The sequence below is a fragment of the Gambusia affinis genome, linkage group LG04 (genome assembly GCF_019740435.1).
Source record: "Gambusia affinis linkage group LG04, SWU_Gaff_1.0, whole genome shotgun sequence".
Taxonomy (NCBI): Eukaryota; Metazoa; Chordata; class Actinopteri; order Cyprinodontiformes; family Poeciliidae; genus Gambusia; species Gambusia affinis.
The window spans coordinates 479,449-506,040 of record NC_057871.1 but is presented as its reverse complement, the minus strand read 5'-3'; the positions used below and the strand labels follow the sequence as shown (position 1 = coordinate 506,040).

Genomic DNA, 26,592 nt, shown 5'->3' with positions numbered 1-26,592 from the left:
ATCAATAAATATAAAATGGTTTGAAATTTTAAATTAGTAGTTTTTTATTCGAGCTGAGTCAGTATTTTATAATCTGTCATATAAACAATATCAGATAGATATAGAAAATGAATAGTTTTTTAATTTTGTTTTCAGTCAGGAATGTCTACATTTATTAAGTTAGGGTGAACGTGACGTCAGATTCTGGAAAGACCCTCCCAGTCAAAGTGATATTTTATTTACGATTTGACTTTTAAATATATTGTTTTGGTTTCAGTTTCATTTAATTTTGAAGAGGAATATTTAGACTGGGGGTCACCTGAAACTGTTTCTGAAACAAAATTGATAGGAAAGATATAAGTTTTTTGTTTTGTTTTGTTTTGTTTTGAGGGTGTGTATATAGTTAGCGTCCCGATCCACACTCCATTCCAGTAGATGGCGGTAATGCACATCTAAAAGTTGCTTGCCAACCACCTTAAAAAAGAAGAAGAAGAAGAACCCGTGTTTCTGTCACGTGACCGCGTTGCCATGGCAGCGCCTCATGTTGGTATTCCCGCAGATCTGCGGTTCGCTTCACGTTCCTAAAACCTGCGAGGTTTGAATCTGCTGCTGCTGTGGATCCGATCGGTGAAATAAGATGGTGAGGAAGTATTTATTTTCATCAATAACTTCTTAGATGTCGGCATCACGGTGTGGTTCAAAGTTCAGTTAGCATGTTAGCTTAGCATCAGCAGCTCTAACGGTGTGGATGTCTTCGGGTTTCCCACCTTCAGCCGCCGAAGAACAGAAACAAGAAGTCCGGGAAGGGGAAGCCCTCCGCGGAGGTGGACGCTCTGTCCACGGAGGAGATGTCCAAGGACCAGGTGGGAGCCGCTGGTTGATGCTAGCGAGGCTAACTGGCGTTTGTTCACTCTTTAGTTAATCTGTGTAACAGAATAAAAAACACTTCAGTCCGGTTCTGACCATTCCGGATCCGATTCAACCTGTCGGAACCAACATGAAGCAGGTTAATGTTAGAGAGGAGGAACCGGGGCTCGAACCACCAAACTGTGGATTAGCCCTGAAAACGCGCGCAGCTCCACCTGGTGGAGAACAGGAAGAATTACAACTAAAATCTAAACATCTGATTGGTCAGAATGAATCAACGCCTGCCGCTGTTAAAACCTCAGAGTAACAGAGCTGGTCTCTCTCTGCTGCTGATTTCAGTTTGTACATCAGATTTTACTTAAATCCATATCATTCTCACTATAATTTAGGCAACATATTCCAAATGTGTTATTGTTTCATACAGTTTTGTCATTCTGTGCTGTGGAGTGTTTATGTTGCAACAGTGGATTATGATCATTTTAATTACATATAATTTAAAATTTCTCTTTCAACTAGTAGCAATAAAGAATATATTTGTCACTTTATATTTATATCAACGTACAAGCATAATAATATGTTTGAATGAGAAGTGATGTTATTGGTATGGATGATTGATTAAGTATTTATCAAACCGGAGGAGGCTGAAGTCAGGAGACATAGCAGACCGGCACCTGACTGTGGATTTAAAGGGCTCTCAGTGAGCGCAGTCTGCCTGAATTCACCACAGAACAAGAAAGTTCTGTTAGGATTCAGGTTCATGTGGTTCTGATGAGGCCCGTTTGACAGATTAAAATAACCTTTAAACAGGGATTAAACATGTTAGTGGTTCTGAGTTGGACCAGTAGCCGGTCCGGTCCGGTCCAGTCCGGTCCGGCTGACGGAGTGTCCCCCTGCAGCTGGAAGAGCACGTGGTGCGGCTGCGGGAGGAGCTGGACCGGGAGCGTGAGGAGCGGAGCTACTTCCAGCTGGAGCGCGATAAGATCCGCGGCCTGTGGGAAATCTCCCGGCGGCGGCTGGAGGAGGCGGAGGCGGAGCTGAGGGACAGCGTCCGGCAGAGGGACGAGGCTGCAGAGCGCCACCGTGTGGAGATAACGGTGAGCTCTGTCGAAGCATGACCTCTGACCCCGCCTCTCGGTCCAGATCCTTAATCTGTGTCGGGTTTTCAGGTCTACAAGCAGAAGCTGAAGCACGTCCTGTCCGAGCAGCACAACACCGTCTGTGAGATGAAGACGGACGCCGTCTCCTCTTCCTCGCTGGTCCGGGACCGGAACGCCGGGTTGGAGTTGGATCTGCAGCGGCAGCTCCGGGATCTGCAGGCGGCCGGCGAGCAGAAGATGCTCCAGGAGCACGGCGCCGCCAAGGAGCTGCAGCTGGTGAGGAGACCACACAACACTCTTCATCTCCTTTTCCTCTTCGTCTCACCCTCCTCTTCCTCCTCAGAAGCACCAGGCGGAGCTGATGAGGCTCGGTAACGAGTACGAGCGGCAGATCTACGGTGAGCTCCTCTTCCTCACCGTCCTTCCTCCTCCTCTGTCCTGCTTCATGCCGCCGGTCGGCTGCTTCCTCCCCAGAGCTGGAGATGAGTTTCCACCAGAGGGCGCACTCTTTGATGCAGGCGGAGGACAGGAAGCGCCGTGCAGCCGTCAGCGAGGTGGAGCAGCGGATGAAGAGTCACATGGAGTCGCTGATGGAGGAACATGACAGAATTCTACGCAAAGGAGAGGAATACTTCTCCCAAATTCAGAGGAACCAGCAGGAGGAGCTGGACAGGTGGAAGGTAAGCAGGAAGCCGAGGGGTAGATCCTTCTGGATCCTCTGGAGTAGATCCCTCTGGAGTAGATCCCTCTGGAGTAGATCCCTCTGGAGTAGATCCCTCTGGAGTAGATCCCTCTCTGTTCCAGGGCGAGCTGAAGAAGCTGCTGAACCAGAAGCTGCGGTGGGAGAAGAAGATCTCAGCAGCTCAGCAGGAGAACCAGCGTCTGAAGACGACGCTGCAGGAGGTCCAGCAGAAGCTTCCGGAGCTGCACAGACGGCTACAGGAGCACCAGCACTCCAAGCACAGGATGGAGGTAAGGGGGCGGAGCCAACACCTGGAAGCTGCTCAGCGCTGATGATGATGATGATGGTGTGTGAGCAGGAGTACCGAGCTCAGCAGAAGCTGGTTGATCAGGAGCTCAGAGACCTGACGGTGGAACACGAGCTGCTGCTGCAGGCCTTCCAGAAGGTAAACCTCTTCCTTCTTCCTCCTTCCTCCTGCTCCTCCCTGCCGACCCCTCCAGGTGTTCCCCGCAGGTGCAGCAGGAGCGTGACGAGCTGCTGAGGAGGCAGACTCAGAGCATCCTGGACATCCAGCAGAGGAGCGGCCTGAAGAAGATCCTGCTGCAGAGGAAGCTGGAGGCGCTGAGCCAGACTCTGGAGAAGAAGGAGGCGCAGCTGAGCGCCGCGCTGTCCGTCTGCAGCGTTGAGCCCACGGCGCGCAGCAACGCCGCCAACAAGCTGCAGGTAAGAGGCCGGAGGGCGGCTCCGCTGGGCGGCACCAGAACTTCTCCACAGGTTCTGATCAGGAGCAGAAACACCTGGAGGAGTTTAACTCAGGAACAGCTGATTCATCCTGAAGGGAAACCAGACGGTTGTTCAGTCAGCTGCCTGAGATTTTACTTTTACTGGAGCAAAAACACGTCAAAGTATTTCTACTCCCAGTACTTCCTGTCTGCAGCCTCCAAACATGGCAGCAGCGCTTCTTCAGCTTCCTGTGAACACAAAGTTAGAATCCAGGAGAGGAGAAGGTCTGGAAGAAGAGAAATCTTCATCCTCCACACTAAACTCATCATTCTGGTTTCTCTGGAAAGTTGGAGGCACAGCAGCAAGGAGTTTGTTAGCTTAGCAACACCCGAGCTGATGACATCACAGAGTGTTTGTTAGCTTAGCAACAACTGAGCTGATGACATCACAGAGTGTTTGTTAGCTTAGCAACAACCAAGCTGATAACATCAGTGTTAGCTTAGCAACAGCCTAGCTGATGACATCACAGAGTGTTTGTTAGCTTAGCAACAACTGAGCTGATGACATCACAGAGTGTTTGTTAGCTTAGCAACAACCAAGCTGATAACATCAGTGTTAGCTTAGCAACAGCCTAGCTGATGACATCACAGTGTTTGTTAGCTTAGCAACACCCGAGCTGATGACATCACAGAGTGCTTGTTAGCTTAGCAACAACCAAGCTGATGACATCACAGAGTGTTTGTTAGCTTAGCAACAACCTAGCTGATAACATCACAGAGTGCTTGTTAGCTTAGCAACAGCCTAGCTGATGACATCACAGAGTCGCTACCAGGTTCATAATAATTGAGAACCTCCTCCTCAGAAAAGAAGGAGTAAAACTTTAAGCTAACATAGGTAGAAGCTAGTTAGCATGTTGCTACATAAGCTAGCAGAATGGCCTAATTCCAGATTCTGATGCTAACTAGCAGCTTTCAGGTAGTGAAGGTGTGACTCCGGTTCTGCTGGGATTATCCGAGTCTGAAACCTGTTTCTTGTTTCCAGGAGATCCTGGAGTCCAAACAGACCGCCATGGAGGCTCTGCAGCTGGACCTGGACCAGGGCGCCCAGGTCAGTGTATCTGCAGCTTCCCATTTCCTGTCCTGCAGTCGCTAACATCCTGTATGTCATCCTGCAGCTGCTGCGCCCCCTGCAGGATGACGTGGAGGTCGCCGTTGTCCCGCCTCTCCTCTCTCCCTCCAGACCCGCTGAGCCGGTTCGAGAAGAACCCGGACCGGACCGGTGGTGACCAGAACGGATCCAACTGTTCATGTTTTTCTGCTGAACTTGGATCAATTTGGAGCCAGAAACCGTCTGGCAGGTTCATGATGCTGCCACTACTGCTGACGTCATCAAAGACATGGAGCTTTCTCACCACTGCGCCTCGATCGCCCCAAACCATCCAACCACTGCTGGTTAGGCCCCGCCCCTTCCCTAGAGCTTCCTGTGTTGAAGTCATCATGAAATAAACTGATCTCACATCCGATTGGCCAGCTGTTAGGGCTAGCCCCGCCCCTCACTAATGGCTGACAAATCAAAACGCTGCAAGAAAAATAAGGACAAAATGAAGATATTCAGACTTTATTGAGTCCCATTTATCTTGTATATTTCAGACATTTTTACATTTAAATAATTATTTCCAGTTTTATCGCCTCTCCAGCAGGTTTTGGTCCAACCTGCCGTCGGTTCTGATCCGTTTTCCTCGGCTCATAATTTATTGATTTATAGCAGCAAACAGGAAACTGTTTCTACAGAGAAGCTGCAGATCTTCTCCACAACCCTTCGGATCCAGAACTTTGGTTCTGTTCTTTCATGTCCTGAGCAGAACCAGAACCAGGCGGGTTCTGTAGTCTGAGCCGACCTGAAGCTTCTGTCCTCCAGAGCGGATCGACTCGTCCTGCAAGACCAAACAGGAGAACCACCAGAACCACATGGACAGCAAGGTCCAGTTCTGCCTCAGCCGGTTCCGTGGCTGCTGGACTCGAAGACGCCTTTCTTGAAGAACGGAGAAAACTCACAGATGTTGAACTTGGACAGGCGGAAAACGCCGTCCTCATCGGGTCTGAGAGGAGAACCGGAGCAGGACAGCATGACCCGAAACAGGTTCCTCAGGTACCGCTGGGGAGACAGGCAGACGGGTCATCAGAACCACCAAAATCCTAAAGCACTTATCAGAAACATGAGCTCTGCTAACGCTAAGAGCTAATCCAAGTTGATAATTAGCAGAAGCTAATGCTAAAGCACTAAGCAGCTAACCATGTTGATCCAAGACGTCACTATGCAGTCTGTCGCCCCCTACAGGATCAGATCTGCCACTGCTCTCCTTCAGATTTTTCTCTCGGTTTCAGTTTTTCTAACTGAACGACTTCAGTCAGAAACCAGCAGGAAGTTTTATTCACTGTAGGCCTACAGCAATGCATTGTGGGTACAGAATCATCATTTACTGCATCACAGCTGGAGGCTCAAAACAATCCATGGCAAACACTATGAGAGGCCCGGTTCCGGTCCGGTTTCTACCGATCCGCCGTACCTCCAGCTGGCTGCGGCGCTCCGATACCATCCGCTCGTCCCGGTTCCCAAACAGCTTCTTCGGAGGAAACTCCAGAGCCGCCAGCTGGAAAACAAAGACCATCAGAACAGAACCAGAACTACGATCAGGCTCGGTTCTGGACAACCGTTTCATCAGAACCAGAACCAACGGGTCAGGTTCTGGCGGCTCACCTCCGGATATTTGGACTTCAGGCTCCTGTGCATTTCTCTGAAGCGGCTGTAGCGTCTGAACACGGTCCAGCTGTCGTCCATCACCGAGACCTGATGAAGACAGAGCAGCTCTTCATCACTGGGTCACCCTGCTGGGGAACCGGGCCCAGCAGAACCGGGCCCAGCAGAACCCTCAGCGCCTCCCAGAGACTAAACCTCAAACTAATTTGTAAAGTTTGATTAAAATCGTGAATCTCTTTCTGGTCTCTAAACAGAAATGGTGTCATTTTTGCTTTAGCTTCTAAATTTAAAATGTTTGTTTTCATAAACGGTGGAAATGACAGAAGTTCAGGTTTGACTCCAAACGTCCCGATGCAGAAACTCAGTGAACAGAGAAGAAGTCCGACTTTTGAAATTATTAATTTTTATTTAGCTCAGTTTTCATACTTAAAAACAAAAACCCACCAGATTATTCTGCACAAAACAGACGGCAATAAAATCAGAAATATGGAAACATGATTTTAATCTGCATGGTTTTATTTCCATAAACGTCTAAATAAATACCTTATGAATCTGTAAAGTCTGACTTTATGGAGCAGCTGGTTATTTTGGGGAACGTTGAGAAACAGCAGCTGGTTTTAGTCACACTAAGCGCTCCAGGTTCCATACTGGTTCCTTACTGGTTTTACTGGTTCCTCAGCTCCCTCAGAAAGCCAACTTTGGATTTTCTGTTATAGTTTTAAATGTGTCGTTTTGCTCCTGACGTTTCCACGGCGACCTGATCCTGTAGAAACGGATGTAAACGTACCTGAGCCGAGCGGACTCACCTTGACCTCGAACTCGAAGTGTTCGTCTTTGCCCTGGCCGCGCAGGACGTAGCGCGGGATGCTCACCCTGACGGGCTCCTTGGCGGCGGCGCAGAGCGTCCCGGCCGGGCGCGACATCAGATGCTGCGAGACAAATCACCAAAACCAGGCGGGAAACAGACGGAAAGAGGAGCAGACGGTAAACAATCGACCCGGAACAAGCTGGGAAAAAACGATGAGATCTAAGAAACGCTCAAACAGCCATCGTTAAAACGGATAAAATCTTTATTAATTTCAAATTAATTACAAACACGCTGCGCAACATTCAGCGTTGACGTATTTGTGGCTGTGAAATAATAAAAACAGGGAAGTGACATCATCATTCCCCCTTTGTCAACAAACATTCGTCTTCAGTCAGCAGCAGATTCTCTGTTACAGATTTAAATTCAGTCTGTGTGATTTCAATAAGACACTAAAACGTTAAAAACATTTAAATTTGGTGTTTTTGGTCTTTAATCTTTCAGTCGGTGCTGCAGACGAGCTCTTCTGGCTCCATCTTCAGATGCACAGATGGTTGATGAGGATCTGAGCTTCTGCAGAGCAGCCGAAACTCAACTTCCAGGATTCACGCCGAGCGCCGCAGGAGGGAACGTCGGCGGAGCGCCGCCTTGGCTCCACCTTACGTTTCGGAGTTTGCTGATTGCGATTTGTGAAGACGATGTCGACGTTGAAGCAGGCCTCGTTCCTCCTGACCAGCAGACACCGGATGTCTGAACGCCGCCGCAGCTTCAGTCCCTGGAACTGCGGCTGGACGGGAACCCGGCTGGAGCCCCGCGGCGCCGGGTGAAACACTCCGTCCTCCTGCAGGAGAGCAACGTGGGTGTCGGTCAGGAGGAACCGGAGCAGAGAGTCCTGGTGCAGCCGGACGCTGCTGTAGAGCAGAGGACGAATGTCCGCCAGGGAAGGTTTGCCGGGGCCGTCCATGTTCCCGTGGACGATGTAGAGCAGGTCCGCTAGGACCCGCTTGAACCTGGAAGTGAGGTTCAGACCGATATCTGTGACGATGTCAGGAACCCGGGAGGTCCAATCCAGAGACAGAGCCATGAGGTCCTGCGACAGCAGCGGGTGACTCTCGGTCGCCTCAGAGAACGTCTCCGGACAGCGAGCCTTCAGCACCGCCTTGCAGAACTCCTGTGTGAGCTCCTGGTTGTGAGTGAAGACCGCCAGAACCGAGTCCTCCCTGGATCCGATCAGACGGACGTGCTGCCCTGCCAAGCTGATCTGGACCTCCTGGATCTCCATAAGGTCAAAGTGATGGAAGAGACACAGGGTGTCCAGTGAGTCCTGGCCAGCTGAAACTACCGTCAGGTCTTGTTCTGACAGAAGGAGACAGGCCGGTTCTGGACTGGGTTGGTCAAAGCTGGCCGCTCCGAGCCAGAAGATGCTCAGGATCCTCCTACCTGGTCTTTGAGGAGACAGAGGTTCAGTTTCGTCAATGATCTGATGGGATGACAGACTATGAAGCTGTGCCAGAGCTGGTGGAAACTCAATTAGACTCTGGTAAAACTCCTCTGGTCCGGTATTTCTGATTACCGACATGGCATTCAAACCAAACCCTTGAGCAGTACTGGACAGATCCACCAAGGAGACTTTGTTTTCCAGAACAGAGTGAGGTTTTGGTGCAAGTTTTGTTGTCTGGATCAGTGGAAAATCCCCGGACCTCATGGTGACGTACTGAGAGACGGCAGACTTCATATCGTCGACTCCCACATTTTGGATGAAATCTCTTGTGCCCTGAATTCGTCTCTCTGCGTCTTTGTAAACATCTGAAAGTTTTCCTGTGAAGTATTCTAAAATGTGGCTCCTGTTCGTCTCACTTGTATCGTGGCTGGAACCTTTTTCTGAGCTCTGTAACGTTGTTGATCGACTGCTGGGAAGTTCTGCTTCCTCTGCTCTCCATGGGTTCAAGGCTTGGTTCTTGACTTTTGTAGCATAGTCCCAAAGGTTTGACTTACTGGTCATCATGTTCACTGGTTTTTCATTTTCCTCTTGTCTGTTGAGACCACTGATGGCATGGATATCCTGACTCTCAGGCCCATCTGACCTCCAGGGGTGAAGGGTTTGATTCCTAACCTTTGCAACAAAATCCCAAACGTTATTCCGGGTGGAGGATGCCCTTTCTGGAGCTTCATCTTTTTCTTGACCCATTTCGCTGCCACCAGACTTAGTGGACTCTTTGCTGGAGTTGGGCAGCTCAGATGGTTGCTCGGGTTCTTCCGGTCTCCATGGGTTCAGTGTTTGGTTCCTAACTTTAGCGACATAGTTCCAGACAAAGCTCCTTGTATTCGACACCCTTCCTGCAGCATCACTGACTGACTTCATGTCCTGTTCGGAGCGGATATAGTCTCGACCAGAACTCAGCCACTTCAGCAGTTCAGACTCTCTGGTCGTCCACGGGTGCAGAGTTTGGCTCCTGACTTTAGAAACATAATCCCAAATGTAGCTCCTGTTGGTCAGTTCCTGCTTTGCCTCTTTGTCTTGTTCCAACTCTTCATCACCTTCCAGGTTTAACCTTTGATTTTTGACATTTTCAAAGTTCTCCAGGAAGTTATTCCCATTGTCTGACTCCTCTAGTTTAGCTGGACCGTTGCTGGCGTCTGCTGGATGTCGCTCAGAGATGATAAACTCGCTGCCAGAGCTTTGAGGCTTAAACAGTTCAGACTTATCTGCTCTCTCTGTTTCATCAGCTCCATTCTTGACATTTTCAAGCTGGTCTAAGACGTTGTTCTTCCTAGCCAACGTTTCTTGTTTCATCTGTTGGTAGGAGTCATGTTTTGAGTCCTGTCCAAAGTTGATAAAATCGTCAGAGACGTGAGAATCGCAAGGTTCCAACTCTTCTTGGACCTGATATTGAACGCCGATGTCGTCTGAAACACGGCTCTCACAGTCCAGGAGCTTCTCCGCTTCTTGTTTCATCTCTGCGTTAGCGTCGGCTTTCCAAACTTGCTCAGACTCGATTAACTCCTCGCCAGGACCTTCCTGTGCTGCATGGCTGAGAACGTTCTGGGTTTGGTTCTTGATATTTTTGAGATCCTCTAATTGGTGGTACAGATGGGCCGATAAATGCTCTGCTTCCAGCTTCACTGAACCGTTGACCTCTTCCTGTGAATCTTGTTTGTGGCTGATCTGAAGCTTTGAAAGTTCTGGGTCTTCAAACGTCTGATCATTGACTGTTTTCTCAGAGTGGGAATAAAATGCTTTGTTCAACATTTTCCCCAGATCCCCAGAATCAGAGAGGATATAATAACCATCACCGGTCATGTTCTTGGTTCCACTCAGTTGGTCGGTCGCTTTGTAGCAACAATCAGGGCCACAAACAGCTCGGAACTGCTTCCTTCCAAGAACGTTTACTTCTCCTTCCCACCATTTTTCCTTGTCCAGATCTTTTTCGATCAGGAGTTTATCAGAGGATTCCAGCCGTTTTTCTCTCTCAGGCTCCAGGAGGTTAGGCCAGCAGGCGTTCTGTGAGCACAAGGGGGAAGTCCGTGACTACATCGCCAAGAAGGACGGCAAATGTGAGTGAATTAAACCGAATCCATGATTCACCCAATCAGAATTACAAATCAACCACCAGGTGAGAAACGAGACATTTAAAGCATCAAGAGGTTGACATGCAAATTACGCACCATTATTTTAGACAAAGGATGATTGAAAATAATTTGGGTCGAAATTTTAATCTGTTTCTTATAGGCATGAAGATAATTTGATTATTTAATCTAATGATTCTTTTCCCACAGCGGAGCAAAACTTTCCGACCCAAACAGGATTTTCATACCGACTCAAATTGATCCAGTACACTGCGTAGCATGTTAACGCTCCTCAGCTAGCTGCTCCTCCTCAGCTAGCTGCTCCTCAGCTAGCTGCTCCTCAGCTAGCTGCTCCTCAGCTAGCTGCTGCTCCTCAGCTAGCGCAGGCCAATAATCATATTTTTGGATTTTAAAGATGGAAAATCTGGATTTCCTCTGGAAGGTTTTCATAACGCTCCTGTTCCAACCCTGCAGATCTTGATAAGCCAGCAGGATCTCCCTGATCCGGGTCCAGTTCTGGTTCCGGACTCAATGCTGCAGGGTCTGGAGGTGCTGCTCCAACCTAGAGAGGCGGTTCCTGCAGAACCAACCAGGATCGGCCGGACCGCTGACCCCACAATCACTTCAGTGGACGATTTTACCCAAACAGAGCTGCTGACCGAACCGGACTAAAACACTCTTCAGTGTGGAAGCTGCTACAGAGAAAGATGCCAGGGCAGCCATTTTGACTGGACAGGGGTCACCCTGGGCTGGTTTCTAATCTATCTTAACAAGAGATGCTAAAAACAGCTTTGAACTGAACATAAATAAAGTTCTGCTCTCACACCCAGTGTGACGGCGCCCCTCTCCTAGTACAGATAATTAGCGTAGAAAATTAACTTCATGATGAATTAACATCATGCAGTTTACATGCAGCATAAAGGATCAAGAACTCATGACCATAAGTCTCACCTCATACTTCAGCCTTCGTGGATTTATGTTCTGCAGTTTTTCCTCTTCCTGAAAACAAAAATTAAACATCAACAGCATCACCAAATAAAAATAAGCCGAGTTTCCCATCAGATCAACAACCAGATGGATTTACTAGATTAAGGTTTAAATCAGAGGAGACGGGGAACAGATCCAAGAACAAGCCGGACAAAATAAACCCAGGAAACCATCATCCTCATCATCATCATTAGGGTCATGCAGGGGTCAAGGTCAAGGTCAGGGCTCCTGGTCTTACCTCGTCTGTTAGCCTAACAGAGCTACAGTCGCTAACTTCCTCCTCGTCCTGCAGAGTCGAACAGCTGAACTTCAGTTCTGGACAAACAAGCTACACCTGACAGAACTCTACAGAACCGACGGCCGGACCCGACTCGGAGGTCTGGGGTCAAAGGTCGTACCCTGAGAGAGTCGCAGGACACGGACAGATCCACGCCGCCGCCGTTCAGGAAGTTCATCTTCCTCAGCCGGCGCTGCACTTCCTCCTCGATGTAGGCGTTGATCCTGCTGGAGCATCAGAGCCTTAGAGCTGGACCAGAACCAGAACCATCACTGGAACCAGAACCGGACCCTACCTGTCATCAGACAGCGGCAGCAGCGGGTTCAGACTCTGCATGTGTCCGACCGGGGAGCTGCTGTGACCCATCTTCTCCTCGGTACTGACCGACTGGGCCCGGTTCTGGTTCTCGCTCTCACTGATGTGCCGCCGCAGCTCCTGGATCTCCTGCTCCACCCTGCAGAACAGAACCGGAGTCCTGAGTTCGGGTCGGACCGGCCGGGTCAGGCAGCACGACCGGAACCAGAAGCGGACCTGCGGTGGTCCGGCCGGTCGGGCCTCAGGGCGGCGTGGCGGCGCTCCAGCCGGGCCACGGCCTGCTCCAGCGCCTCCTGCTGCTGCGCCTCCCTCCAGGCCAGGATCTCCCTCTCCTTGCGGCGGACCTTCTCCTCCTGCCGCGCCACGTTGGCCGTGAACTCGCAGCTCTCCTGCAGCTGCTGCAGCTGCTGCGCGCCGTGCCAGTGGAGGTGCAGCTTGTCCTGCGTCTCCTCCAGCTCCTTCTCCACCTGGAACAGCGTGTTGTCCAGGCCAGCCGGCGCCACGTCACCGTGCCGCTGCAGCACCTCCTGCGCCCGCTGTTGCTCCTCCAGAAGCGCCGGCAGCACGCCGGCGGCCATGTTGGCCAGCTGCAGCTCCTTGAAGTGCAGGCGGTGCTGCGCCTGGCGTAGTAGCGTCTCCTCCTGGCCGCCGACATCCTGCGGCGCCCTCTGCTGGTGTTCCTTCAGGCTGCGTGCGAGCTGCTGCAGCGAGCTCCTCTCTGCTGTCACCTCCTCCTGCAGCAGTTCCCTCTGCTGCTGCAGCGCCTCCTGCAGCCGCCGCAGCTCATCCACCTGGGCCTCCTTGAAGGCGAGGTACTGTTTCTGGACGGAGCGCGCCTCCTTAGCGGCGTCCTCGCCGTCCGTGCGCTCGGCGGCCTCCTTGGCGCGCAGCAGCGCCTCCCTGATCTCCGCCAGCACACGCCGCTCCTCCTCCAAGCGCCGCGCATCCTCTCTGGCCAGCAGCACTGCCGCCGCCTCCTGCGCCTCCCGCAGCTGCTCCTCCAGCCGGGCGACCAGACTCAGCTGTTCCCGCTCCTGCTCCTCCAGCCGCCGCCGCTCCGCCTCCAGGCGCACCTGCTGCTCCTCACGCTCCCTCTGCAGCCGCTGCAGCTCGCGGCAGATCTCCGTCTGCTCCTCCACCTCTCGCTCCTCCTCCTGCTGCAGCTTCCTGCGCTGCAGTGCCACCTCCTGGACTTCGGAGCGCCGCTCCTCCTCGAAGCGCTCCTTCTCGGCGAGAAAGTCCCGCAGGCGGCTCTCGATGTCCTGGCTGCGGCGGCGCAGGCTCTCCTCCTGTCGCAGGATCCGTTGCTGCACCTCCTGTGACTCCTTGCGCTGACTCTCCACCTCCTGCTGGAGGCGCTCCAGCTCCGCCTTCTCACTCAGCTGCTTCTCCTCCATCTCCTTGATCAGCCTCCTGCAGAAATACGAACACAGGAACTGGACGTTTAACACCGCAGGTCATTCCGCCCAGATTTTGGTCTGACAGGCAGCATTCATGGAGGCCAACAAAACAGTAGATGCAACAAAAAAATGCTGCAGCTGCAGGAAACAGGAGCAAAAATAAAACGCAGCAAACTGGCTCCACTAACGTTGTTCCTCCAGACCACCAGGGGGAGCCGACCAAATTGTCTGCAACTGGAACCTCAGTAAAGACGGTTTATTCAGAAGAAAGTTAGAGGAAGAAAAAGTTTATCATCCTTCATGTCTTCTACAATATTATAGAACAGACCCCGACTCCCCCTAGTGGTCTGGAGGATTTATGTTCAGTAGAGCAAGTTTACAACATTTCATATTTGATGTTTTTGCCATTTTCAGCATTTTAAGCTTTTCTTCTACTTCCTGTAGTTGTATGATTCAGAGCTTGCATCATGAAGTGCTTTTGTGATGTAAATGACCCATAGATCTTATTAATCTGTGAAATTAAAGATAAAATAAACATAAAATTCCAGGCCGGTCCCAGAGGAACGCCTCAGGGCTCGCAGCTGAGATCCAGACAAAATGGCTCCGGTTTCGTCAGCAGAAAGAGGCGGGTTCATGAGGAACAGCAGCCAATCAAAACGCTCTGAGATCCACATTTATAACTCAGAGTTATAAATAATAATAATTATAGTTATAATAAAATCATTTGAGCTTTGACAATAAAATGTGAGATTATGATTATGTTGCAGCATCTGACATGCTAAGCGACATGCTAGCTGACATGCTAAGTGACATGTTAGTGGACATGCTAAGTGACATGCTAAGTGACATGTTAGCAGACATGCTAAGTGACATGTTAAGTGACATGTTAGTGGACTTGCTAAGTGACATGCTAAGTGACATGTGAGCGGACTTGCTAAATGACATGTTAGCGGACATGGTAAGCGACATGTTAGTGGACATGCTAAGCGACATGTTAGCGGACATCCTAAGCGACATGTTAGCGGACATGCTAAGCGACATGTTAGCGGACATGCTAAGCAACATGTTAGCATACAAGCTAAGCAACATGCTAAGTGACATGTTAGCGGACATGCTAAGTGACATGTTAGTGGACTTGCTAAGCGACATGCTAGAGGACATGTTAAGTAACATGTTAGTGGACATGCTAAGCGACATCCTAGCGGACATGCTAAGTGACAGTCTGCCTATTGGGAGGACAGCGCCGGTTTACCTTTTCATCTCCAGCTTCTCCAGCTCTTCTCTCTGCTGCCTCTCGAATTCTAGCCTGTGGAGACAAACACTGTTAGCATACCGTTAGCATCCTGGATGTCTTCTGAGGGACACCAGAGGACGTGACGGGCCGAATGGACGGAGGCGGCAAATAAAAACAAGCTGGAGGTGAATCTCCAGGGACGACAGAGGGTCTGGTGCTGGACAGTGAGGACAGGAGCAACAAGCTGATGGCAGACAGACAGGTGGACGGACGGGACAGTTAGACAGGAAGTGGACGACTACCTGAGGAAGACGGGGCCCTTCTGAGTGAAGAGACTGCCAACGGGACAGGGACATAGTTAGTCCTGATTCAGATCCAATCAGCTCAGATCAATAACCAATAATCATAACAGTTCTTCTGTGGTGCCGAGTCAAAACCGAACCGTTTCTATTCTCCGAGAAATGATTACATTTGAAAACAAAATGCTAAAATTCCCTAAAATCAACATGAAACAGAAAATAAAACCAAGAGTGAGACAAACAGAAGGAAACCAGGAAGAGGAAGAAATATTAGGAAGAAACGGAAAAAAAAGTAGAAAACTTGATTTACACGTTTACTTTTTGCCCAAAACCTGCAGCTAAAGGAATCGGTTCACCTGGTTCTTCGGCTAAAGGAATCGGTTCACCTGGTTCTTCGGCTAAAGGAATCGGTTCACCTGGTTCAGTTGAAGGAAGCAGGATGAAGTTAAAATTGTTTTCCAGGCTGTTAGAAATTGTGGGATGCTTAAAACCTTGACTGGAAACATTTGTGTTTCCTGTCACTTCGACACTTTTTCCTTCCACTCAACTTTCCAGTAAAACACCAGTACATAGCTCTCTGACTGGTTTCGATTCCTATGGAAGGGATCTCCTGCTCGGGTCTGCAGACCAGGATGGCGAAGTCCAGAACCTGACCAGGTCGGGAATAAAAAAACCTGCATCGATGTAATGCAACGTTTGGTTTTCATTCTCTGAACCAGAATCAACGTTAACATCTGGAACGAGTCGCTCTGGTTGAAACTCCTGAATTTAAAAAGTTTCACCGCTGCTGTGATTCTGTCGGCTCCTTCATGGAGGAAACGTCTCGATACGGGAGCTTCGGGCGCCAATCAACTAATAAATGTGAGATTCTCAGAACCAGAACCACAGCAGGATGTGAGGTTCTGACAGTTGGACTCACCCCGGGTTGTAGAGCATCACAGTGGACAGGTTCTCACAGGACTTGGACAGGTCCGTCATGGACAGGCTGAACGAGGACAGGAGGCCACTCTGAGGGGACAGAACAGGTTCTTCAGAACCATCCTGGACTCACCTGAACGCCCTGACCGCCCCTGAACTCACCTTCCTTTTCTCCCTGAGCTTGGCCGCTTCCTTCGGATGGTTGAAGCGAAACATGTTGGTCCGGCCCAACAGAATAACGGCTCCTGGACCACAGACAGAAGGTCAACCAGTTAATGACCGATCGAGTTCCCAGAATCAGAACCGCTTTAGAAACTTCAGAAAAACTGGAGTGAACATTAAAAACGAAACCTGAAAGAATCCACAGATATGAAGAAGAGCTTCATGTTCTCATCGTGACGCAGAGGGAAACAGGATTGTTTCAGTGCCATAGCGCTAGTTTCTGCTAATTATGTTGGTATAACATAATAATCATCATGTGGGTGTAGCGCTTTAGCGTTAGCCTCGGCTAACTATCATGTGGGTGTAGCGCTTTAGCGTTAGCCTCGGCTAACTATCATGTGGGTGTAGCGCTTTAGCGTTAGCCTCGGCTAACTATCATGTGGGTGTAGCGCTTTAGCGTTAGCCTTGGCTAACTGTCATGTGGGTGTAGCGCTTTAGCATTAGCCTCTGCTAACTATCATGTGGGTGTAGCGCTTTAGCATTAGCCTCTGCTAACTATCATGTGGGTGTAGCGCTTTAGCATTAGCCTCGGCTAACTATCATGTGGGTGTAGCGCTTTAGCGTTAGCCTCGGCTAACTATCATGTGGGTGTAGCGCTTTAGCGTTAGCCTCGGCTAACTATCATGTGGGTGTAGCGCTTTAGCATTAGCCTCGGCTAACTATCATGTGGATGTAGCGATTTAGCGTTAGCCTCGGCTAACTATCATGTGGGTGTAGCGATTTAGCGTTAGCCTCTGCTAACTATCATGTGGGTGTAGCGATTTAGCGTTAGCCTCTGCTAACTATCATGTGGGTGTAGCGATTTAGCGTTAGCCTCTGCTAACTATCATGTGGGTGTAGCGATTTAGCGTTAGCCTCTGCTAACTATCATGTGGGTGTAGCGATTTAGCGTTAGCCTCTGCTAACTATCATGTGGGTGTGCAGCTTCAGTGGAACCTTGAGTAGCTCTTCATATTTAGTGAAGCTAATGTTTAGTTAGCGGTGTCCAATGCTGACCAGAACCTCTCCCGTTACACCAGGCAGTGAAATACTCTGAAAATACTTGGGTTCTTTTGGATCCTCACCCTGGTTGAGCTGGACCGGCGCCGCCACTAGAACCCCGTTGACCGAACACTGAGCCCCGCCGAGCGGCACCAGCGTAACCGTTCCGCTGTGGTTCTCAAACACACAGTGCTCGCTCTCCAGTTCCAGGCCGTGCAGAACTGCAGGAGTAGAGCAGAACGTGAGCCCAGAACCAGAACCAGAACCACCAGTGGTCTTCATCAGACGGGGATGACTCACTGATGTCCTGTTCGCCGGACGCGTCCTCCCGGCCCACGTACGTCCGTCCCTCCTGAGACAGAAAACACACATTTCCTGAGAAACCTGAACGCCGCGCGGCCCGACTCCAGTCTGACCCGACGGCGCCACCTTCAGGTGATAGAGGATGATGCCGGTGCTGAGCAGGTCGTCGTCGATGCCGATGAGGTGAGGCAGCTCCGAGTCCAGAACCACGCCGATGCCCTCCTTCCTCAGAGCCAGCGTCTCCTCCTGCAGCGCAAAGTAGGAGGAGTCTGACTGAACAGAACCGACCCGGCCCGGCTGAACAGAACCCTCTTACCTTCAGGATGTTCTGCGTCTCGTTCCATTTGTTGGTCCACTCTTTGGTCAGCTCCAGAACCTGTGGACCAGAACATCAGAGTGAGCCATCGGACCGGGACGCCCGGTGGACCTCCGGACGTTTTCAGAACGTTTCCGTCCTCCATGTTGTCTGAGCGCTGAAGTGGACCGACCCGGGCCTCGTTCTGGTGCAGCTTCTCCTCCATGCTCAGAGCCGTGGGCGAGTCCAGCAGAGCGATCTGAACCAGAGGGAGGGAAACTGATTCAGGTGATTATCGCCAAGGAAACCATGATGCTGCCACTACCAGGACCGGCTTTGGGTCGTTTAAAAAGCTGAGCTCTGCTGCTTCACCAAGAACTGGCTGATGGGATCATTTTTATTTTTATTAGATTAATGAACGTACAACGATGTCATAAAGATACCAAACTTAGCAGAAGCTGAAACGTCTAAAACGTGACCTTCAGGTGACCCGTCATGAAGCAGTGGCTCTGGTTTCTGCAGTTATGTTGACATTTAGCTAAACTGATCCGTAAATCCAGTCAGTGAGGCGCCTCGTTTCTCCTAGTGAGACAGCAGAGCCGTTCTAATTCGATGTTTCTGCTATTAAGTGTGGCGTGGCGCCGTTCGCCGCCCTGAGCGTTGACCTGGTTTCCCTGCAGCAGCAGCGCCTTGAGCCGGGCGATCTCCGCCCGCAGCTCCCTGATCAGCCGGACGTTGGAGTCCTCGTTGACGGTGGGTTTGTTGATGATGTTCTTGGCTCGGTTGGCGTAGCGCAGAGTGCTGAGCGTCTCGCCGTAGTTCACGTCGGCGGGGGAGATGGCTGCGAAGACCCAACAGTTAGGGCTTTTATTTTGAAGAGCTGCTTACCTCAGACTGGCCAGACGGTGGCGCTCACTTGCGATCATGATGGTCTTGGCGTTCCCGCCCAGGCTGTCCTTCAGCAGCCAGGTCAGCACCGAGTCTCTGTAGGGGACGAAAACCGTCTTCTTCTTCTGGTTGGCGTTCCCGCCGTCCGGCGCCATGTCGGCTGGACGGAAACAGAGACCGGGTCAGAACCGGAGCGCCAACCGCAGCGACGCGTTCACGTGGAGTCCTGACCCAGAGCGGAGATGACGTTTCCCAGCGTGACCAGCGACTTGTTGATGTTCCCGCCCTCCTTCAGCCGGGCGCCAGTGGCGCCAGTGGCGTCGGCGCGTTCGCTGCCAGCCAGGTCCACCAGGTGGATCTTACTCACCGTCTCGCTCGGCATCTCTGCGTCAAACTTGGCCTGAAATCAGACGCGGCGGTCACTTGGGCCCGCCGACACGAGGCGGCGGGATCGGCCGGCGCCACCCACCTGTGTGAAGTTGATGGTGAAGATGGCGTGGGAGCGGCTGCTGACGTCGTTCATGCCGGTGCTGGCGGTGGTGCGGTTGATGTTCCCCGCCTCCATCAGCTCCTCCACGTCGCTGTAGTTCTGCACCAGGTGTTTGGACAGGTCTGCGCCGCGACACAAACCCACCACACTAATCAGAAAAACTGAAAACACTGCAAACTAAAAACACACTGAAAACATGCAAAAAGTTCATTGACCAGAAAGACGTAAAAAACACGCAATGGGTTTTGGAATCCCGGGTCAAAGCACATGAAGCGCTACCTTCCACGTACGGCCCGTCCTTGGGATGCTCGCGGACCCGCAGGTTGTAGATGTGGCTGGACTTCCTCCTCAGCAGGTCTCTGACTCGCTCGTTGTAGATCTCCAGGTAGCTGGAGGGACGACAGGTCAACTGGGGGTTCTGGTATTCGACCCGTTTGGGTTCTGGTCCACCTTCTCTGGCAGCCCATAGCACCACCGTTCCTCAGCTGTGCTCAGAGCCGATCTACGCAGTCGGCTTCCCCCAGGGCCGGGGGCGGGGCCGCAGCGCCACCCGGAGGTGGCGGACTCACCTGACCTCGATGCGGAACGAAGCTTCGTCTCGCCGCGACGCGTCAGCGATCCGACTGAACAGACCCTCGCAGATCCTGGGGATCAGACCAGCGTCGCCCTGAGAGGAAAACGGCCCGTTACCATGGAAACGCTGGCACCTCATTCTGAGGTGACTGGAAATTTTCCACTAAAACGATCAGAACTTTGAGTCCAGTAACACTGGCTCTGACCTGCAGGGGGCAGCGTTCTGCCACTCTGCTGCCCCATAATGCATCTCTCTTATACCACATACATTTAAATATTTCATGAAAATTATTTCATTCTATGCTTAATTCTGAATAAAGTCATAAAACTCCGGGTATTTTTAGTGACGGGTCGTCAAAGTTCTGATTTAAAGAATAAAATGTTCATGTCCAAAATGTCTGCTTGCTATTTTCTTCTATTTGTGGAGTTTGACGGCTTAATGATGGAAAATATAACAAAATTCCTCAAGTAGAGCCACAAAAAGAGAAGAAAAACAACGCAAGAGAAAAACTCTCCGTCCTTTCTGACTCTCTTCTTCTGCGTTTTGAATCCACGGTTTTGTTGTGAATCTGTTCCAGAAGAACTGGCCTGATGTTCAGTTCATTCAGCTCTCCAGGTCAAACCGCGTTCATTCAGCAGCAGAAGAAGAAGCAGCTCCTGGTTGATCCAATCAGAGCCAGACTGAGCGCCTCCCTGAGGGACCGAGATTATTCTGTTTGCCTGGAGATCAGAGAACGAACACTGATTCAATTATCAGGGCAAACAGACGAACCGGCCGCCTTCAGGACCAGCAGATCAGGAGACACGGCGGCACAGCGGGACCGCACGCAGCCAACATGGCCGCCGTGGCGCTCCGTTTATGGCAGTAAAGATGGCCGCCGTGGCGCTCCGTTTACGGCAGTAAAGATGGCCGCCGGGGCGCTCCGTTTACGGCAGTAAAGATGGCCGCCGGGGCGCTCCGTTTACGGCAGTAAAGATGGCCGCCGGGGCGCTCCGTTTACGGCAGTAAAGATGGCCGCCGGGGCGCTCCCTTTACGGCAGTAAAGATGGCCGCCGGGGCGCTCCCTTTACGGGAGTAAAGATGGCCGCCGGGGCGCTCCGTTTACGGCAGTAAAGATGGCCGCCGGGGCGCTCCGTTTACGGCAGTAAAGATGGCCACCGCAGCACTCTTTGTGAACGCAGCGGAACATTTTCCAATCTCCGACCAAACCCTGCTGGACTCTCGGCCCCAAACCAAGGGTCAAAGGTCGTGGCTCAGTTCTCTCAGAGAAATCAACCCACACATTCAAAACGGAGGAGCATCCAACCAAAGCCCAGCGCTGTGGAAAGCTGACTTGGACTAGGCCATCACTCCAAGATTTCATTAGTTTGTTTTTGTTTTTAATAAATATTTCCAGGATTTTTCCCTCCTATTAAATTCCCTCAAAATTCCTCGTAAAGAAGAAAAAAATCTTTCGGCTTCCTTCAGTGGTTGAGCAGATCACTGCAACATGATGAACTGAATTTCTCCCACTGAGCGAAACCAGTCTGACCACAAGCAGCTACTGGTTTCCACCAGACAAACTTTCCCTCTCTGCTCCCATCCAGACCAAACTCGGCCCGACGTCCAAACAAACGGATCAATCATCAGCCGTCTCCACGGCAACCAGCTGTCCAGCCACTACTGGGAACCAGTGTGAGTTCTTACTGGGACGCCCATCATGGTGTAGGACTTCCCGGATCCGGTCTGTCCGTAGGCGAACACGCAGGCGTTGTATCCCTCGAAGGCCGCCTTCAGCACGTCGGAGCCCAGGTCACCGAACACCTGCGGAGGTCAGAGGTCAAAGGTCACAGCGGCCCCGCTGCGGCTCCGCCGCCGCCGGCCTCACCGTTTCCTGGGAGACGAAGGCGCGGCTCCGTCCATCCGTCGAGTCGTAGGAGAAGTCGTAGGTGAATGTTCTGATCCGTTCCCTCATCGAGTCGCCGACCACGCCCTCCAGGACCTGAGGGCGAAACACAGACGCTCTGGTTCTGACTGGCACCGCTTCGGACCAGAACCAGAACCAGAACCCAGCTAACCTTCAGGTTGGTGATGCTGGTCTTGCTTCCCTCCATCCTGATGATGCATTTGGCCTCCAGTTCTTTCTCCCTGCAGGAGAAAAGATCTGGATTAGGACCGTTGCAATAAACAATAAATCAATTAATCGCACGATAAATTAAAACTATCAACCTCATTTTAATTATCGTCTCTTCCAGCCTTTTTCTCTTTCTGTTGATGACACTGAATGAAAAAAGGTTCAACTCCGCTGCTCTCCACTGACCCTCCCTTCCTCATTTCCTCAGTGTAATGTCCAGTTCACACTACACCATCTTAGAGCTGTCGGCCGATTGTCGGCCCATTTCCAAAACCTGAGAGATCACACATTAGCCCACAGAAATCCTAGGTAGAACGGTTCCATCGGGTTCCATCGGGTTCCATCGGTGTCCAACAATGGGAACAAAATAATGGCTCCAAGTCCAGTGAAGTCATTTTAAAACCAGGCATTAATCAATGCTTTACTACAATCTACCTGCAGTGCATGTGTCTCTAGTGTCAGCGTAACGTCCTGACTGAATGAAAATCATTAGAACCTTTTTATGTCACGTTAACGAAGAACAGCTGAAAAGTTACCGGGTTCATCAACTGGTACCAATTTGGCTCCAACTCCTCCCCTCATCATTTCTATATTCTTTACACCAAATGTTTTATAAACATTAATGTTGTTTCCACATATCATCTCCAATGTCCGCTGGACTTCGGGTTGCTCCGTGTCAGCTGTTTGGGATTCCCCACTGTAATTTCCCCTCAGAAAGCAGGAGGAGAATCTTCGCTTTCTGATTGGCTGCCTGTCACATTCAACAGGCTGCGTTAAACTCCCAGTGGGGAAAACCTCTGATTTAGATCAGAGCGCCACAACGATCTACCGTAACACACCACACACTACAGGATGATCGGTTATGAAACCACAAGAGACAATCTTAGAACATCAACGTTCTCAGATTGTCTTAAGGGGAAAATGTAGGAGTGAACTAACGTGTAGTGTGAACTATTGCATCAGGTAGTCGATGTTCCATCTTCTCTATTTAAATCTAATGATTACTGAAGGACAATATGGTTTACAGACTTTATAATCTGAACTCTTTTGGTTGAATCCAGTATTTATTTACACTTTGGTGTTTTTATTCATTTTTGTTAATGGAGACTGAGAATCCATTTTATTTTAGTTTTTGGTTGTTTTGTTTATTTTATCAGTTCCAGTGTTAAATGTTCATCTGAAAATAAAGTGTATCTATCTTTGGCAGAAAATCACATGAATTATTATGTCATTTCCATTAAATCAGTGTGAAAAGGTCTTCAAACAATATTATCGTTTATCGCAATAATTTTTGAGACAATTAATCGCTCAGTAAGATTTCTTATAGTGACAGGCCTAATCTGGATCAACATCTGGTTCCGACCCGCTTCTGGTTTATACCAGAACAAACATTTAAATGTTAAAGATTCTTGAGTCCGAGCGACATTTACAGGTGACTCATCACGCTTCCTGAACAGGTCACGAGGTCTTTACCTGAAATCATTAGCAAACTAAGAGGTTTCAGTCTTTGACAAGCAGAAGTGGAGCCTCCTGCACACCCAACCAGAATGCAGCAAATGGTTCCTGGATGGTGAGTCAATAGTAAAACTCTGGTCTTTTCCAGCAGCCATTGTATAGAGGGAAAACCAGCTGACCAAACGGGATGGGCTCAGCCAGGGTTGCTAGGTAACGGAGGGGAAGTCTGCTGTGGCTGCTGGGTAACGGTCTGTTCCTGCTGATTTGTGACGTTACATTTTGGAGATTTTTGAAAAAACATGAAATGATTTGTAAAAGCAGCCTGGTGGTTTTGTTTAAGCGTCTGTTAGTAGAGGCAGAAGAGACTAAAATAACAAATAAAATGTGCAAAAAGTGAATTTTAAACAGCAGGACCGCTTTAGAACCAGAGCAGCACGATGGGAGGAAGACATCAAAAATAGAAATACCATTTATTATCCCACACAAAGAAATTCAGGAGCATGAAGGTTCACTCAAAACATTGAGAAAAAGTGTTAAGAATCCATCCATCCATTTTCTAACACCCTTTTTCTTCATGGGGTCAAAGATGCTGCTGCCTCCAGCTGTCAGCAGGCGAGAGGCGACACAGAGACAGACAATCAGACACACACACACACACACACACACACACACACACACACACACACACACACACACACACCTTGGGAGAATTTAGAGAGACCAGTTAACCTGACAGTCATGTTTTTGGACTGTGGGAGGAAGCCGGAGAACCCGGAGAGAACCCACCATACACAGGGAGAACATGCAAACTCCATGCAGAAAGACCCCGGGCCGGGAATCGAACCCAGGACCTTCTTGCTGCAAGGCAACAGCTCTACCAACTGCACCACTGTGCAGCCCCATGTTTTATGTATATGAACTGAAAAGCAGCAAAAGTCTGGATGAGTGACAGGAAAACATGCAGGTTTGCTAAACCTGACTCATTTATATTCAATCTGTAGCGACTAAACGAACATGAGAACAATAAAACTGAGGAGTGGTTTATGGAGGAGAATGAACCCAAAAGAATTTCCTGCCTCATCGTCAGATCGAGGTTTATGGAGCAACAAAAAGTCCAGAAACTCAGTTTAATGATGTTTAACCGCCTGCCTGCCGCACCAATCAGCTGACTGGTAAAAACCTGCATCCAGATCAAATCCTCCTGCAGTCAAAACATCCAAACAAAAATACACAAAAAAAACAGAAACACTTTTCACAACCAGAAAATAACCAAGTCAATAAACCACTAAAACAGCAACACAAACTAAAATCAGCCAAAATATATAAAACCAGTCGGATGTTAAGTGACAACAGAACCAGACGGACTCAGGTTCTGCTGAGGCTCAGAGGTTCTGGACTGGTTCTGCAGGTTGATGCGCCGCCGCTCCAGAACCGGCCCGACTTCAGCAGAAATCTGCTATCTGACAGCAACAACGTTTCGTAAAGCTGGCACGCTGCAGTGAAGCTGGGTCAAAGGTCACTGCTGTGCAGGAAGACGGGTTGGTTTAGGAATGAGCGCCGGTTCTGGAACCGAACCTCATGAAAAGAACCTCAGAGTCCAAAACCATCAGAGATCATTCTCACCAAAACTCCTGGCTTCCTTTAAAATTTATTAACATGATTTATTTATTTTTATTGATGTTCATAACTTTATGTAAACATCAACAAAATTAAACAAAAACAACCCAGCCCAAAACAACAAGGAGCCCTGCAAAGTCCACACATAAAACATAGAAAACATAGAAAACATACAGTAGTTATGATTCAAAGTAGTCACAACTGTCAAACAGCCAAATGAATGATAAACTAGAATGTAAGAGAGAAAAAATAAAAATAAAAATTACAGCCTCTGTAAAAAGATCGGCCCAGATCCCCCAAAATTTCTCCGACTTTTGATGAAGGTCATGAGTAAAGTAGTTGATTAACATGATTTATTGATTTCACCAGATGATAAAATAAGAAATAATTTCAGAACATTTCTAAATGAAAGTTTTGTTTAAAAACATAAATAGAGTAAATGTTTAAAAAAAACATTTCAAAGATTAAAGAGAAAAGCAGATCAATGTTGCAATACTGAGATTAGATTAATAATCAATCAACATCAAATTAATTCCTAAAATTTTCTGGTTTTTGTTCAGAAGTGATTTGAACACATTTTAAAATCAACTAATAAACTTTGACTTTTAATTTATTACCATAAAATCAGTAAAACTGACTTCTGCAGGAAATATGAAGCTGCTTCTGGATGCAGAGACAAAAACATCAAACTGATGAAGAGGAGGAAGACTGAGGAAGACTCCAGAGGAGGAGGAAGATCGGACAGATTACTCCTCTGACGTCATCATAGCCCAGAATGATTCAGATTATCAACCAGATTACAGTCGAAATGTTGATCCCACATGAATATTGGAGAAAGAATTACTTAATTTGTCCTCTAATTTCTTCGTTTGGGATTATTGGTTCACAAAACCTCAACAAGAAGATGAAACATGTTAGAAAGATGCAGAAACTTTTCACTTTTCAGCCATTTAGATGTGAAATATTTTTTTAAATCTCCACACAACAGCAGCCTCCAGCCCATACATGCTGGAGGAAATCATCCCACACTCCGGTCAGAAAGACCAGAAATTACTTTTAAAAACGGCTGAACTTCATAAACAGACAATGTTCCGACCCGACCCCGTGGGAAACGGTCGGAACCAGAACCTTCGGGTCTGGGCTCGCATACGAGTGAATAATTCTGAGTGTTCATTTAGAGCAGAAAGAGTTTGAGGTGAAACAGTCTGGTCACCTGCGGACACCTGCTGCCCGCATTAAGGCCAAAAACAGCCGCAAACTGGGAGAAAACGTCCAGAAACATCCAAAAATGTATCTTTACCACCGCAGAGGTCAATACAGTAACCAACATCCATCCGAAACCCACAGAATGAACCCAGAAAAACCACCGCGTTCACCACTCACCGCCTGTTCATCGGCCTGACCCGCACAGCCACCCGGACAGACGCCATCTTTCATCCCGCTGCAGCGCGCGCTCTCCCGGTCACTCAGCCTGCGGCTTCCCGCTCCTCTTTATAGCAGCAGCAGCAGCAGCAGCAGCAGCTAGCTCCTGGCTAACAGAGAAGGGAGCAAAGGTCCGGAGATAGCCGGCGGTCTGAGGGCCAAACTCTGTTGATAGCAATGGGGGAGGAGGCGAGGAATTCCTGCCTGGACAAATGTTATCGAAGCCGGGGAGCATCGAGTCACAGCCGCGGCATGAACCGGATCACGTCCCGGATCCCGGTCATCGACAGACGCTAGCTTAGTGTGACCGGCTGCTTCATCAGCT

The 26,592-nt window shown here is 49.6% G+C and overlaps 2 protein-coding genes across 9 annotated transcripts; one reads left to right on the top strand and one right to left on the bottom strand.

Annotated features, from left to right (window-relative positions):
• The first annotated feature begins 464 nt into the window (after positions 1 to 464).
• LOC122828939 (dynein regulatory complex subunit 4-like) lies at positions 465 to 6,341 on the top strand. Of its 2 annotated transcripts, XM_044113026.1 has the most exons (11): positions 465 to 619; positions 753 to 842; positions 1,743 to 1,940; positions 2,013 to 2,219; positions 2,287 to 2,341; positions 2,418 to 2,623; positions 2,748 to 2,915; positions 2,984 to 3,070; positions 3,139 to 3,348; positions 4,390 to 4,455; positions 4,523 to 6,341. In XM_044113026.1, the coding sequence occupies exons 1-11, from the start codon at positions 617 to 619 to the stop codon at positions 4,631 to 4,633; spliced, it is 1,401 nt and encodes a 466-aa protein (XP_043968961.1). In that variant the 5' UTR covers positions 465 to 616; the 3' UTR covers positions 4,634 to 6,341. The 2 variants fall into 2 exon arrangements, with proteins under 2 accessions (XP_043968961.1, XP_043968962.1); XM_044113027.1 differs by lacking the exon at positions 753 to 842 and having other exon boundaries at positions 483 to 619.
• On the bottom strand, positions 4,950 to 26,592 carry kif16ba (kinesin family member 16Ba). Of its 7 annotated transcripts, XM_044112971.1 has the most exons (29): positions 26,229 to 26,592; positions 21,718 to 21,787; positions 21,528 to 21,641; positions 21,347 to 21,463; positions 19,656 to 19,753; positions 19,366 to 19,475; positions 19,066 to 19,208; positions 18,828 to 18,996; positions 18,625 to 18,756; positions 18,374 to 18,549; positions 17,902 to 17,967; positions 17,730 to 17,789; positions 17,540 to 17,659; positions 17,411 to 17,462; positions 17,194 to 17,331; positions 16,070 to 16,152; positions 15,909 to 15,997; positions 14,993 to 15,025; positions 14,709 to 14,762; positions 12,273 to 13,469; positions 12,037 to 12,195; positions 11,863 to 11,965; positions 11,703 to 11,750; positions 11,429 to 11,476; positions 10,205 to 10,412; positions 6,912 to 7,034; positions 6,106 to 6,195; positions 5,915 to 5,998; positions 4,950 to 5,502 (listed from the first exon to the last, which is right to left on the bottom strand). In XM_044112971.1, the coding sequence occupies exons 1-29, from the start codon at positions 26,273 to 26,275 to the stop codon at positions 5,438 to 5,440; spliced, it is 3,996 nt and encodes a 1,331-aa protein (XP_043968906.1). In that variant the 5' UTR covers positions 26,276 to 26,592; the 3' UTR covers positions 4,950 to 5,437. The 7 variants fall into 7 exon arrangements, with proteins under 7 accessions (XP_043968906.1, XP_043968902.1, XP_043968907.1 ...); XM_044112967.1 differs by having other exon boundaries at positions 5,915 to 6,195; XM_044112972.1 differs by lacking the exon at positions 10,205 to 10,412 and having other exon boundaries at positions 26,229 to 26,591.

Bases quoted from the DNA above. Each gene is read 5' to 3' on its own strand.
- LOC122828939 (XM_044113026.1), top strand. The intron at 843-1,742 runs GTGGGAGCCGCT...GTCCCCCTGCAG, and splicing joins AGGAGATGTCCAAGGACCAG to CTGGAAGAGCACGTGGTGCG. The intron at 3,071-3,138 runs GTAAACCTCTTC...TGTTCCCCGCAG, and splicing joins TGCTGCAGGCCTTCCAGAAG to GTGCAGCAGGAGCGTGACGA.
- kif16ba (XM_044112967.1), bottom strand. From the start codon at position 26,275: ATGGCGTCTGTCCGGGTGGCTGTGCGGGTCAGGCCGATGAACAGGCG. The intron at 17,790-17,901 runs GTCGGTCCACTT...TCTGGTCCACAG, and splicing joins TGCACCAGAACGAGGCCCGG to GTTCTGGAGCTGACCAAAGA. The intron at 17,332-17,410 runs GTGAGTCATCCC...CTACTCCTGCAG, and splicing joins GTCCGGCGAACAGGACATCA to TTCTGCACGGCCTGGAACTG.